The following is a 14,309-nucleotide window of genomic DNA, read 5'->3' on the forward strand; positions in this document are numbered from 1 at the left end:
GTTTGTAATAGGCACCAGTAAAACACTTGGCAGAAGTCCAGAAATGTGGAAACAACAAACAGAAAAGGAGACCCAACTGAACTTACAGCCTGGTTTTTTTGATTTGGAGGGATCACAAAGATGTTTTGAATCTGCATCATGGCAGCAATTGTCAAGATCTCTTGGGAGCAGCCAAAATTTCCTGAAGAATAAATGAAGAAATTCAGTAAAGGAAATCTTCCATTCAATTTACCACCATAGAGAATAAAATTAAAAAGAAGCAGAATATGTTTTTATAGTATTAAAAACAAAAATACATAAATTCCTAGATATTTTTTGTATGAGTGAATGTTTTCAGTGGAAAACTTATGAAGAAAATGTTAGACTTATTAGACTGTGAAATGTCATAGACAAATTATTTAATAGAGATTTTAACCAATTTTTTCACTGCAGACCAGACAAAGATGAAGTATAGTTTGAGTTTAGCAAATGTCTAGCAATGCATTACAACTACATGACTGTGAAGAAACTGATCTTTTTCCTCCTACCTGACTCCAGAAGCATCTTTGCAAACATGGGATTCAAAGGAAACTCTGCTATTCTCATCCCAAGAGGCTCTGTTAACCGGCAGTGCATGTCCAAACCTGCAGCACATTCAGAAATGCAGGTGGGAGACAGACAAAACAGCACAGCAAGGCTTCTTTTACACTTAAACTGTATTAAAGAGCAAAATTACAAGCTAAAATACAGAAAATGCACCTCAGAGTTGCTAAGTGTATATTACACTTTGCTTAAAGGCAATCCATGATACCTATTTACTCTCCCAGGGGTCATCAGGTTTATATTTCAAAAATACTTAACACACAAGTTTTTTAATTTTGATCAAGTTTCACTCTTACTGTCAATAATTTTAAAAACCTGCAGTCCAAGTCAATGCCATGGCCAGAGGGGATATTAGCTGTTAGACCTCTGATCCTCCTTTTAAATATTTAGTAATATCTTTGTTTGTGGCGATGTAAAGCAGATGAGAATGAAAATGGGGAAAAACATGGAACAGGCATTACTGCAGGAACAGGAGGCACTGCTGATGGTAGGGTGTCATTTTTCTAAGCACATCTGTCACAGACATATTTTCTGAAAAATCCTTTTGCCAGGATTTTTTCTCCTGAGAAGCTGGGAAGCCTCAGAGGAAAAGAAAAACAATAATTATCTGCTGCTGTGGAATGCAACAGGTGCATCTGTGATTGGTCCATGTGAGTTGTTTCTACTTGATGACCAATCACAGGTCCAGCTGTGTTGGGACTCTGGTCAGTCACAAGATTTTATTATGATTCCATTGCTTTCCTTGCTTTGCTAGCTTTCTGATGAAATCCTTTCTCGTTCTTTAGTATAGTTTTAATGTATCACTTTCTTTTAGTAGAATATATATAATAAAATAAAAAATCAGCCTTCTGAAACATGGAGTTAAGATTCTCATCTCTTCCCTCATCCTGGGACTCCTGTGAACACCACCACACACATCTACTTAGATCATGGAGAAAAATAATGTATTATTATGTAAACAAGAGATGCACAGCTGATGAAGCTTTCCTACAGTTTAGTCTGCCTCAAGTATCATCCACTCAACTGCCAGTCATGCCCCAGCTGTGGCCTTTTCCCTGGAGACGGCACAGGAGGGAGGCCTGACAGCTTGATCTGTGATGGCCAAAGCAACCCTGCACATTTAGCATTTTAGAGGTTTGGCTCCCTCCAGTCAAACCCCTGCAGCAAGGGTGACTCAAGCAAAGCACAGGTCACAGTCTAACTCTGAGCTTTGTGCTGAGATTTCAGGGAAAGATGTAAATGGAAAAGCCTTTCCTTTGCAAGAGGATGTAGAATAAAAAAAAATACAATACACAGGGAACAATAATAAGGAAAAAAACTTGCTAACAAAGGCAGCAAAGAGTAAAAATTGAAAGAGAAAACTTCAAGAGGCTCAGTAGTATCAGGCACGACAAAGAGGTAAGCACAAGAGAGAGGCTACACAAGCAGGGGTGAGTGAGAGCCCATAGCAGGACTTTGGGGCACTGCAGGTTGCATAACCAACCACAGCAAAGAGACCTGAGGAAACACAACCACAGCTCTCACTTTATATAAACACAATATTTGTCAGACTGTGTGGTGTAACAAAGCCACAGCTGCACTGCAGCTCTGTTTCACAGAGAAAAGCAAAACCACAAATCAGGTCAAGGAATGAGATCTCCTATAACTCATGTCAGCACATCTGAACCCACAGATCCCTCCAGTCAGTGTTTATTTTATTATTTGATATGCTACCAACTGATGACAATGTAGTGATTCACTCACACACCCCTACACTGTCCAACAAAACCTACCAGAATTTTCACATAATGTCACAGATTCTCCCCAGAAACAGGTACCAAAGGCAGCTTTTGTGCAATGGTGAATTAACATTTTTAAACACAAAGTCACAGCACCTGCAAAAATTAAGGCATGACAGCTTTCATTTGACTGGTGCCATATGAGAAGTTTAAGTTCTCCCACAACTAAGAGCTTAGATAGGTTTTCATCTACAGAAAGGCAGCTGCATTCCTAAGTAGGAAAAAGGAGAAATTTCCATATATTTATGCACCACTTTCTACAGGTGCATCAAGCCAAAATCCTTTGCCTTCTGCTGCATCCTATAAATGTCAACACAATTTTGCATGATCTATATATGGGTTGTGCACAGATCTATTTGTAGTAATAAGCTTGAATATAGCCTGCAATGGATATTAGTTTGGAATAGGTGAAAGTTTCCTTCAAATAATCCTGGAAGCAATCACTGAATCCACATATATACAGGAAATGAAAGATCTTAGGAAAAGATATTAGAAAGATTTTAATTAAATGTGCTCAGGAGAGATTATTCAAGTACCATGGCACTAAAATGTTTCAAGTAACAATCACTAGTGTGTGACAGGCTGAGGGATTAAAACTCTCCTTTATAAACTGATAGGAGACAACTCTCAAACAAATCTTCACAAAGACCTGAAATAACCCTAAAAATAAGGGCACTTTTTGCCTGCTTATTTACCTCTTAAATGATGCTTAAAACCAATAAACTCCAACTGACAACTCAGACTCTGAAAAAGGCATCAAAGGAGAAGGCTGAGGATATTCCTGATGTAATCAGTTTGCACCACTGTAAAAATAATCCTTCTACAAACAGTGATGTGTTTATTCAACACAGCTATCTCACCTTGGGAGCATCTGCCCTGCACGAGCTGGCACCATGCTGGCACAACAGGGGCCTGACCCCAAACTGCCTTTTTGGATGTGGCTGCAATGCCAATGATGAAATTCATGTTCCAACTTGCACAAGAGAAATTTAATCCTCACTGCACCTGCAAATGCTTGGGCAGCTTTACCTCTGCACTTTATATAAAATCTTCATCATAAACCACTAAAACTTCACCTTAAACTTCAGCAAAAACTGAAGAGTGTATCACACACATTTCCTTCCATCTGAAACACCAAGATCAGCACTTCTCTGCTTTGCTACAAAGCTGTGCAGCCAAGAGAATAAGAGCTCTTTGAAGCTACATGAGCAAGAACACTTCTGCCAAAACATCACCCAGCTAATCAGTGAGTTTATTGAACTTTCCTCTCCATTTCCCTAAGGTGGTTTTGGCTGTGAATTCATCCTTGCAACACATTCCTGAGCCACTGTGAAGGTCCTTGTTCCAAGCTTGCAGAGGCTGCCAAGAACCAAGTGTTTTAAGTGAAACCCTCCTTTGCGAGATGGAACTGAATCAGCACAGGGCAAAAAATCCTGGCCAGGCAGAGTTACAGCTCCATGAGAATAAAAAGAGAGCAGACTGCCACAAGTTACAGCACAGCATCTGTGAGTAGTCTAAAAACAGCCACAAACCTCTGGAAGCTTCCAAAACTTACACAATCTCCTTTATGCTGCCTCATGTTTACATTATGGAGCAAACATTGTCAACTCTGAATTAGCTACAAACAAGGAGCTGAAGTCAAACACAGCTTAGTTTTGACTACTTGGCCTCACATCAAGTTTCTGTTTTGTTTAGTTTGTTGCATTCAAAAAGATTACACAACTGTCAAAAAAACTCAACAATATAACAGTTCTTCCTATAAACAAAATTAGGCAGCAGACATCCCACTCACCACACAAAAAGGAGTTGAAAACTGCGTACAAAAACATATTACTGCAGTGTGATCTGAATGCTAAAAGTATCCAATAGCAGCATAATGAATAAAAGCAGAATGAACACATAGAATCAAAGAATATCTCAAACCAAGTCCAAGTCCCTGCTCCTCACAGAAGCACCTAAAACCAAACCATACGCCAACAGTGTTGTTCAGACTCCAGTGAATTGGAGAACAAGCTGTGATTAGTAACACAGAGAACAGAATTTTAAAAAAGATACTCTTTTAGGTAGCTAAATAGTAGAAAAGTACTTTGAACTATGCTCTCAAGATCTGTCAGACTAATCTTTTCTTTTCATTACAAGTTTGTGTGTATCTGTTGACTTGTCCATAACTGGCAAGTTCAATACTAAAACTAGAGCAGAGTCTTTGCAAGTGGCAAGCATCTAAAAGCATGAAAAGCCAGAAAGCTGTTCACTGAAACACACACCCTGCCTTGAGAAACACAGTTCCCGTTCATCCAGGAGAAAATGTGCTGGTTTTAGGGATGATAAGGGGTTTTTGTTAGTGGTTGTATCCTGTAATCACAACTAATAGAATCAGAACAGTTTGATTTGTTGTGGGTTTGAACTTTTCCCCAGCTCCAGGACCAGCAGCACAAACATGAAGAGCATTACACTACAGCAGGTGTAGCCTTTCAGCCACAGCCCATCCTGAATCCAGAGCAGAGAACAGACTGGAATTCATTTAAAAAATGATAATTAAATTAGCTCTTAATAACTTCTGTCAGTAAAACCTTCAAAATCATAGCAAGGAGGCAATTTGAAAACTATCACACACTCTGTGGGTTTCATGCACAGCCTCCAGGGACTGAGCTCTCCCAAATTCAGGCATCACATTTGACTCACAATGCTTAGACAGAGTTCCAGCGCACACACAGCAAGATCAGATAATGACTGCAATGTGTTAACAGGAAAATTTTTAATAGATAGACTGTGCTTCTCAAAGTCCCACTAAGGAACAAAGTTGCAATTCTATCAGCCTTGATAAAGTTTGGGTTATTGCAGTCAAACCTTTGCTTACAACTTTTCCTGTTTATACCTGCAAGTGTTACATGTTTCCATCGCTGGCACAGTAACATGAAATAAAAGACCACCACACCAAGTCTTAGGTATGTAACAATTTATCTAACTGGGTGCAGGTAAAGTTAGTGTCTGACTCCTCTACTGCTCTAATTAGTGTCCAAACTCCATTTCTATCTTCATACCACACTGTAAGGACTGAAGGAACACAAAGAGGATCTGCCAGGGAAAAAACACCCTCATCAGCTCAGAACCCTGTTCCTAGCAAGGATAAATAGGTGGTTTCCTCTCATGAAATTGCAAGGAAATACAGGTAAGATAGCTATAAAATACTCATTTATCCAATTTAAATAGTTTAAACTCCATTGCTGCTGTTTGTTTGCTTAACCATCTGAAATAACCAAAAGAAAAGACAGTTAATCCAGAAGAGATTGAGGTACACTCTAAAAACCCACCAACATAAGTTTCCACCAGTCACACCTGTGTTTCTCCTTTCTTAAAACACAGTTCTGAAATGCAAATTTTATTAATGTCCCTCTAACACCAAATACAAATTACAGGGTTTTTTTCACAACTCCTGCAATACAGCCCCAAATAAAGCAAAGCATGAAAATCTCACCTCCTAAAGCATACAGCAACTCTAAAGCTTGCACCATCGACTGTGCAGGAGGTGGCTGTGAAGAGAAAATGGGCATTGATTGAAATTATCAGCACAGAACATGAATTCACAGATCTTCCTCTTTTGCAAAATCCTTAACCAACTAATCTCTGCTGAAAAATGAACTGAGCTCTCACAGTCTTCCTCCTTCATGAACTCAGTGCAAAGGAACTGCAGTTACAATTCTATAGAACTGTAGAAGTTTGTCTTTTGTCTTTTTAAGACTTTCCTCACAGTTTGTATTTTTAAAACTCTCCTAACTTCTCAACAATTGAAACATCAAACTCTGGAGTACAAATAGTTGTTTCTAAGTGGTCACACAAATATTTGCACTATTGATTCCCAGGAACACAGTGCTGCCTGACAGTGGACAATGAGCTACACTTTCCAAACCAGCAGGGCTGGTGAATGGTTCTGTGGCCATCCCCACATCATCCCCTGATCCCTCTTCAGCCCAAGGAAAGCCTTCAGAGCCTGGACTCACCGAAAGGAAGGGGAACCGGAGCACATTGTCAATGCCCAGAGCCTTGAGCTGCAGGATGACAGGGGCCAGGTTGCTGCGCTGCATCTCCGGCACCGTGGACTTGGGCAGCTTCTCAAAGTCCTCCTCTGTGGGGGTAGAAAAACACAGCTGGGGACTGAACTGCAACTCCCATTTAAATTATCACATATGGATAATTTACAGCTGTTAAAAGATAATCTCTATCCTAAAGATGATACTTTCTCCAATTACTTTATTTTACATTACTTTTATTTAAGTAGAAATTCAATGGTTTTGGCTACAGTTTTGATTTTGTCGTTCATCCACCCACATTTCAATTTGAAGTGTTATAAATGCTTCACAGAAATCTGGAAATGTTTTGTTTCTCTTCTGTTTCATGGTTTTGTCAGAAAATAAAAGGCAGGGTGCAATACTACCAAAAAAGCATTTCTTTTAAAGAGACATGGAAAAGTTTCAAAGCAGCATACTTTCAGTACAAGAACACTATTTTTGTAACTACTCAAAGATATATTTTAAATAAAAATTAAGGATGGAAAAACAATTTATTTAACAATGCCTTTTTAAAATCACACTCACTATAAAGTCCAAGTCTGGAAAAATATTCCATGTAGAATAAAACCTTCCACTAACTAACTGTTCTGCAGCAAAAAAAAAAAAAAAAAAAAAAAGGCACATTCTACATTATTTTCACCCATACTATTTTCATTTCTACAGAACCCTTTTCTTTCTGAAACCTTCCCTAGGACAAAGACAGTGCTGTTTCTCTGCTGTTGTTCACTCTGTGCAATTTCTTCTTTTCTTTTTTATTTTTTCCTCCTTTAAACCACTTCTTAAAGCATTCCCTAGACCTTGAGCTCTTGAGCACACAAAAATATCTTCAGTGTAGTCATGGTTTCTCTAATAAAACACTCACAAAGCTTTGTAAGCTTGGGATACTCTGTAGCACATATTTTCTCCTGATTCTTACTGGATGCATATAAATTCAGGGCATAAATCATGGCTTGGTTTAATGTGGCAACTGCTGGCAAGCACAAACACATTTTAAAGGAAAATGCTTCATCTCCAACATCTCAGAGCTCCAGTAAAACTAGAGGGGACCTGAAGCCCATCAGCAATGGGAGTGTTCAGCTGCAAAGCCTTTTCTCATTAAGCAGCTGAGAACAGACACTTTGATTGCAGCTCTCTGGACAGTGTGAGGTAGCCAAGAGATTTATTTATAACAGCAATTTTTGTGCACTGCCAGGGTCATTGATTCAAGGGAAGAATTTGGGGTTGGCAGCTATTCCTAGGAAAAACAGAGACACAAAGTTTTCTCTGAATTACATAAAGGATTTCCAGAGCCCTTTTGTTAAATGCAAGGTCTATAAAGACTTCAGTCAGAGAAGAGAGATTATAATACTGGTAAGTGGAAAAAGCTGAAACTGCTCAGAAACCAAAATCCTTAAAGAACAAACTTCCTAATAAGCTCACCACTTTTAAGAGCTGCATCAACATTTCATGTCTGCAACTGCTGTCTGCCCCATTTGTGCTTCTGAGTCACAAAAAGACTCAGTTTCTAACACCTAGCACATAAAAACGAGGTATTTCTAAAGAAGCCAGAGGAACAACTGTGGAATCAGAAAAATAGAAACTTTCACAGATACTAAAGAATTTGATTTACAACCTCAGAAGAAGCTTAAACTAATGTAAAAATACAATACACAAACATTAAACAGAAAAATCATAAATTTATGTTCCTATAGTTGTAAGCAAATATACCATAAGTAAGTGAGAAACTGTATTGATAAGATAGTGAAGGATTTATAATGCAGGGGTGAGTTTATATAGATAATATAGGTTATATATATGTAGTGTAGAGGTTATACAGAATAAGCTATATAAGAATAAGAGTTTAGAAGGTATAATAGAAACGTGCATATGTACAACAGCAGCCTATTAGATAAAAGTATCCACAGCGCAGTAGAAGTAAAAGTGACAAGTTAAAAAAACAAAATAAAGCTTATAACATCTTATAACCATTAAACTACAAAGTATATAAATAGTTATAAATATATAACTAGAAAGTTATATATTATATAAAAATATAGAATATAATAGAATTGTATTACATTATATAAATTATATTATTTATATAATTTAATTATATATAATATATAAAATATTAATATATTAAGATAATATAAAATATTAGTATAATAATATAAAATTGATATGTTAATATATTAATATGTTATATATTTATATGTTATATATTAATATGAAATTGATATATTAGTATAAAGTATTGTGCTTATGAATATATTGTATTAATTATAGATTGATATTTATACTGATATAAGATATTATATTTATATAATTTGAATAAGATAGTATTATGATTTTATGTATTTCATTATTGCTATATATATAAATATATAATGTAATATTATAATGTATAATGTAATATTATAATGTAATATAATGTATATAGAATTATATATTATTAATATATAAATATTATAGTTATATAATATGGATATTATATAGAATTTATATATATTCTATAAATATATAACTAGAAAGTTCTATATTACTCTGTAACGAAGAAACTTGTGACTAGTCTTGAACTATAACCAGCTACTTAATCTCATAAATCTCACAACCTCTAAAACTAACATTTATCTAAATAATAAATGGTTCTTAACCCAGAAGTAATCCCACTCCTTCATTAGTAACAGCGACCATGACACAACAAATGGAACTATTGTTCCTTTGCTGAATGTCCTGGGGTGATGTGATGATGCTTGTATTCCCATTCATCTGTTCTGTGCCTTTAAGACCGACTCTGAAGAGTGGAAGTTTTGTTTGGGTTTCTCTTATCAGGGACACAGAGACGGGCAGTGCATAGGGCTGTTTTTCACTTCTTGCTTTCAGCTTGCTGCTTTGCTTGCTCTCTTTTCTGCTCTCGCTTCTGCACTGCTTTGGCCTCTGCTTATTAGCTAGTTTAGCTAAACAGTCCAAATTCCTTCCTGGACTGTTTCTCCTCTCCTGTTTCTGTGACCATCTCGAACCTGCTCCGGACTGGGACCCGGGAACACCGTTCGGCTGCAGCAGCTGCCCCAGCACCAGAGGCACTGAGAACAGAGCAACCACCCCCGAAAGAGACTTTCTGATTTTGTCATCTTTCTCAGAGCGGTGTCATCGGGTATTGTTAATTTTGTGTGCTGGGGGGTGGTGTGTCTGGTAAACAAACAGGTTCTTTCCACCTCTCTCCAAAGAATTTTTTCCCGAACCGGTTGGGGGGAGGGGCCGTGTGGGTTTTGCTTTCTGGAGGGGCCCTCCTTTGCAGATTCTTTAACAAAGTTGCCCTAAACCAGGACACTGAATGAACAAGCACGGCCCTCTCTCCCTACCCCCGCCCTGCACGAGCAGCCCGTGCAGAGCAGGAGCCCGGAGCCCTCACCCGTGTACAGCCGGTAGCACTTCCCGGAGCGGCTGCGGCCGGCCCGCCCCGCCCGCTGGTTGGCCGAGGCTTTGGACACGGGCACCACCACCAGGCACTCGATGGCCGTCCTGGGGTTGTAGGCACGCAGCTTCACGAAGCCACAGTCGATGACAAAGGCGATGCCGTGCACTGTGATGGAGGTCTCGGCAATGTTGGTGGCAACGATCACCTGCAGGGATGGGCACAGAGAGGATCCTGTGAGCTCTCAGTGAGCCCATCAGCCAATACAGCCAGGGACAGGTCCACAACACACACAGGAGCACACAATGATACAGTAGAAGCAGCAGAAAGAGCTGTCACCTTGAAATAAGCCCAGTTTCTCACAGCTTCATAACCACTTCCTTATTCAAATTTATTCTCTCTTCATAAAAGAAGAGCTTGGCAGTGTTTGCAGAGAAAATCTTTGGCAGTGTTTGCAGAGAAAAAGATTAACTGACTGTAAATCAAGTGTTCTTGTGTAGCAAACTGTGAAAAATGTGTATTTTATGATTGGCTTTTCACAAATATTAAAATGAATATTATATCTTGTGTTAGAAAGTAATGCTGTATTAATTCTCTTAACTAGTGGGTTAAATATAGTTTTAGGTTATAACAAAATGTTAAAATAGAAACTATGCTATGTAGGAATACTTTTTTCCTAAAGAAAGGACTCTGAGATAGCCACAGGACACCTGAATCTTTCAGAGAAAAAGAATTTATTGCTGCATTATCAGGAGAAACTAACTTCTTCCTGCCACACTCTGCCATGAAGACACAGTCAGGATTCAGAGGAAGAAGCTGACACTGACCAGACAGAATCCTGTGTTTGAATGGAATTTATGCATCATGTATGAGGTGTAGGAATATGCAACAGGCTGTTGCTTTTAAGGGTTAATCCTCTGTAAACGTGGGTCCTTTTTCGAGCTTGTGCTGCCTAGAAAAAGGTACCCAGACATCCATAACTCTGTGTCTCCATTGTCTCATATTGTCCTAATTCAAATTGTCCAAATTATTATTACTCTAATTGTATTAGTATTTTTATAACCATTTTATTACTATGAAACTTTTAAAATTTTAAAAACAAGTGATTGGCGTTTTTCACAAAACTAAGAATGTTTTCTTTCTGCTTCTCAGTTACAGTGAACTATTCTTTGTACACTCACAAAGCTATGTAAGGTGAGGTGGGAAGATGCAAAGCTATGTAAGGAATGAGGTGGGAGATAGGAGGGGAACAGAGCTGATTAAGAGTTCCACATTCAGCATTCCTGTAGGGATTCACTTACGTATGTATGCCCTAAAATAATAAAATAATTGTTCCCAGACAACAGTGGGAAATCTAATGCTTATTTCACCTGAAATTAAAGAGTAAATTTTGAAAGTTGACTAATGTCATATCCCAGAGAGAAGTATTTATATGAAATGTTCTTCAGTGGCAGATGAACAATTTCATCTCTCAAACTACAGCAGGTACAAGAATTACAAATCACCTTGGTGTAGTTTTGTCAGCTTATTTCAGCCCAAACACAGGCTCTGCATAAGCAGAAAGCACTAATCACTTCCAATTATATACTTCTGTGACATTAAATGTCTAAACAAGACTTACAGAAGTCAAACAAAGCTTTTTTTTTCCACTAAAATCAAATAAGCTTGAACTTGTTCCTTAGATGAAAATAGAGCACTTACCCACTCTGTCACCAATTTTTCTACTACTGGTTGAAAACAGCCATGGACATTTATATCACAAAAAGAAAGAAAAAAGTAAAAGCAGAGGAGTTCAGAGGGTAAGAAGACAAATACAAAGTTGTATGGAGACGCTGAAAAATTGCAGAGTTGATGAGGCACAGAGAGCTGGAACTGACATGTCTAGGAGTGATCAAAGATGCAAAGGGAAGCCAGGGAACATATTCTTGGTTCCTAGTCTGAAAGCTGACAGAACCCATGATATGAACCTGATAAATGCAACCTGTGTGCTGCAGACATCATTCTGTGGGGTGGAAATTGAGAGAGACACAAGAGCTCACCTTCCTGACAGTGTGAGGGACCCTCTCAAAGACTTTCAGCTGCTCAGGAGAAGGCAGCCCAGCATACATGGGCAGGACACGGAGGTGCTTCTTCATCCCGGTGCGAGCGAGGGCCCGAGCCTGCTCTATGAGCATGGAAACAACAGTCTCCACTTCCTCCTGCAGCCACAGCAGCACAGGGCACACAGTGAGACAGGCTGCACTGTAACAGCACATTCCTGTCACCTAGATACAGAAACTGCACCAAATAATACCACTGTAATTGTCCAAACTCCGGGATTTTGACCAGCTCTCTCCATGCTGTAATATTCTTAAGATAAATTGCTATCAAGAATAAATAAAGTTTTATATACATGTTTGTGTTCACTGTTATTTGAGTCAATGTCATATCACAAACACATGAGCAAAATCATGGGGAAGGACTGAACCAAGCTTAGGAGTGAGCAAGTTAATTTTCCTGTCTATCTCAACTGGTGAGAGCAAAATGGCAGGCAAAAATATTTTGGGGGCCTGGATCAGGAATGGCACAGGAACAGCACTGACACCTCCTGCTCAGCTTCATGTTTGATCTCAGCTGTGGCATCTCACTCTTAAAGACAGAAATCAAAATGTTCAAACACTGCCTCATGAAAATGCAAATTCATTATTCCAAAGTGAAATCAATAAAGGGGATGAGGAATTGCTTTTGAAAATATGCAAGATGTTACTGAAGTTCTTCAAGGTAGCTCCTCACTGCAGAAATGAGCTGCCTCCCATTTGCTCTTCCCAGCTGCAAAGTGAGCTGACAAGCACAAATAGAGCAGAAGAGACCAGTACATTTTGATCTCATGGCAATTTGTTTTTCTGTCAAACACTTCAGATGTTAAGCATAACAAATGGAAATTCCATTTGCTTTAAGTATTAATGATGACTCACTGTCAATTTAACAACTGGCTATGTGTGACTTGCACCAGCAAACCACACAGAATTCCACTCACTAATAAGGCTGAGAAATACAACATTAAATGACAAAAACTGTCATTCATCACTAGCTTAGATAAATTCAGGCCATATATTGCCTTCACATCTTTGGGACTGGCCTAGTTTTGCTCCCATCAATAGAGAAATGTTTGTCATCTTTACTAAGAATAAAGTAAGCACAACTAAAGAAAGCCTCAGGAGACTGAGGCAGCTTTGCAAAGTTCACAATACAGCACTGTAAAGCAAAAAAAAAAAAATTGCTTATGTCTATACCTGGCCAGTTAAAAATGCCAGTATATCACCATCATTTTCCATCTGGTGAATTTTCATTGTAGTTTCCACAGTTGATTTTATGTAGTCAGGAACAGGGCTATGGGGAGAGAAAACAGCAGAGACATGAGCAGAAAAATAGGCACAGACTGCTCCCCTCCAGCAGGGACAAACAGAGCAGCTTTGGGACACCAGAGCTCTGACCTAGACAAAATGATAGCACAGCAGCACAGTGTCACTACTGCCAAGAGCAGACAGGAACACACCTCTGCAGGTAAAAGATGTCCACTGGAAATGTCCTCCCCTCAACAGTCAGGATCACACTGGTGTCTTTGCTGGGGTCACCGGTATCATTTTGATTGAAGAAATCCCTGAATTTCTACATTAAAATAAAAGCAAACACTTTCAGTTTGACATTTCAAAGAATGGAGAGAAAAACCTAAAGAGACAAAGAAGTTAAATTACTACTACTTGGATGTTTACTTCATCAATTTGATACTGCCAAATAAAAAATGTCAAAGTTTGATTTTGTTGCCTTCTATTCTGTCCAGGGTTCAGGCATTTAGCACAAATAGCACTGCATGCTTATTATTTTGAGAAGTAAAAACTGGAAAGGGAAATAAAATTAATTATCTCAGCTGCTACAGTTGGAAAAAGAAGATAAATAAACTTTTAACTGGAAGCTAAATCTATCAAATTAGCAAAGTCAAAGCTATGAAGAACTTAGAAATAATTGGTGCAAAAAGGTTTGTGCAGAGCCTGCATATTCTCATCCATTTTTGGGTGAGTAAATTTTACAGCCCTTACTGAACACCAAGATGTCATTTTGTAAAAGCAGAGTTAGGCATGATTTATGAAAGTTTTTGATTTATGTATTGTGACACCTTCATAAATTTAGATCTATTGTCATGAAGTATTTTCAATAAATAACAGCAAAAGATGGAACTTAAGGACCCATATAATTCATCTCAACTTTTATGAGCATTGTAGAGATAACCATCAACTCTCTGTATTAAAAAAATATTAATAAAGTCACACCAATCATTTTGCTTGTATTAACTCATTTTAGATTAACTGTCATCTATTTGAAATGTGGTTTCTGGCAGTTAAAATTTTGCATTGTAATGTACAGAATATACAGCAGTGCAAACACTACCAGAGCACAGCACACTACCAATATTCATGGCATATGGTATTTGCCATTAAAGGAAATATCTGT

At 38.2% G+C, this 14,309-nt stretch overlaps 1 protein-coding gene across 4 annotated transcripts in view; it reads right to left on the minus strand.

The window, feature by feature from the left end:
* The window catches only part of DHX35 (DEAH-box helicase 35), a 30,915-nt gene that overhangs the window by 9,355 nt on the left and 7,251 nt on the right, over positions 1–14,309 (minus strand). For all 4 annotated transcript variants that reach the window (XM_059480977.1, XM_059480976.1, XM_059480980.1 and 1 more), the window contains exons 9-16: positions 13,357–13,469; positions 13,094–13,190; positions 11,861–12,019; positions 9,819–10,029; positions 6,359–6,483; positions 5,836–5,890; positions 528–623; positions 87–181 (exon numbers count right to left, since the gene is read on the minus strand). In XM_059480977.1, the coding sequence (XP_059336960.1) occupies positions 87–181; positions 528–623; positions 5,836–5,890; positions 6,359–6,483; positions 9,819–10,029; positions 11,861–12,019; positions 13,094–13,190; positions 13,357–13,469 (951 nt within the window). The remainder of the gene's footprint in view (positions 1–86; positions 182–527; positions 624–5,835; positions 5,891–6,358; positions 6,484–9,818; positions 10,030–11,860; positions 12,020–13,093; positions 13,191–13,356; positions 13,470–14,309) is intronic.

Source organism: Ammospiza nelsoni, chromosome 12, assembly GCF_027579445.1.
Source record: "Ammospiza nelsoni isolate bAmmNel1 chromosome 12, bAmmNel1.pri, whole genome shotgun sequence".
NCBI classification, from domain to species: Eukaryota; Metazoa; Chordata; class Aves; order Passeriformes; family Passerellidae; genus Ammospiza; species Ammospiza nelsoni.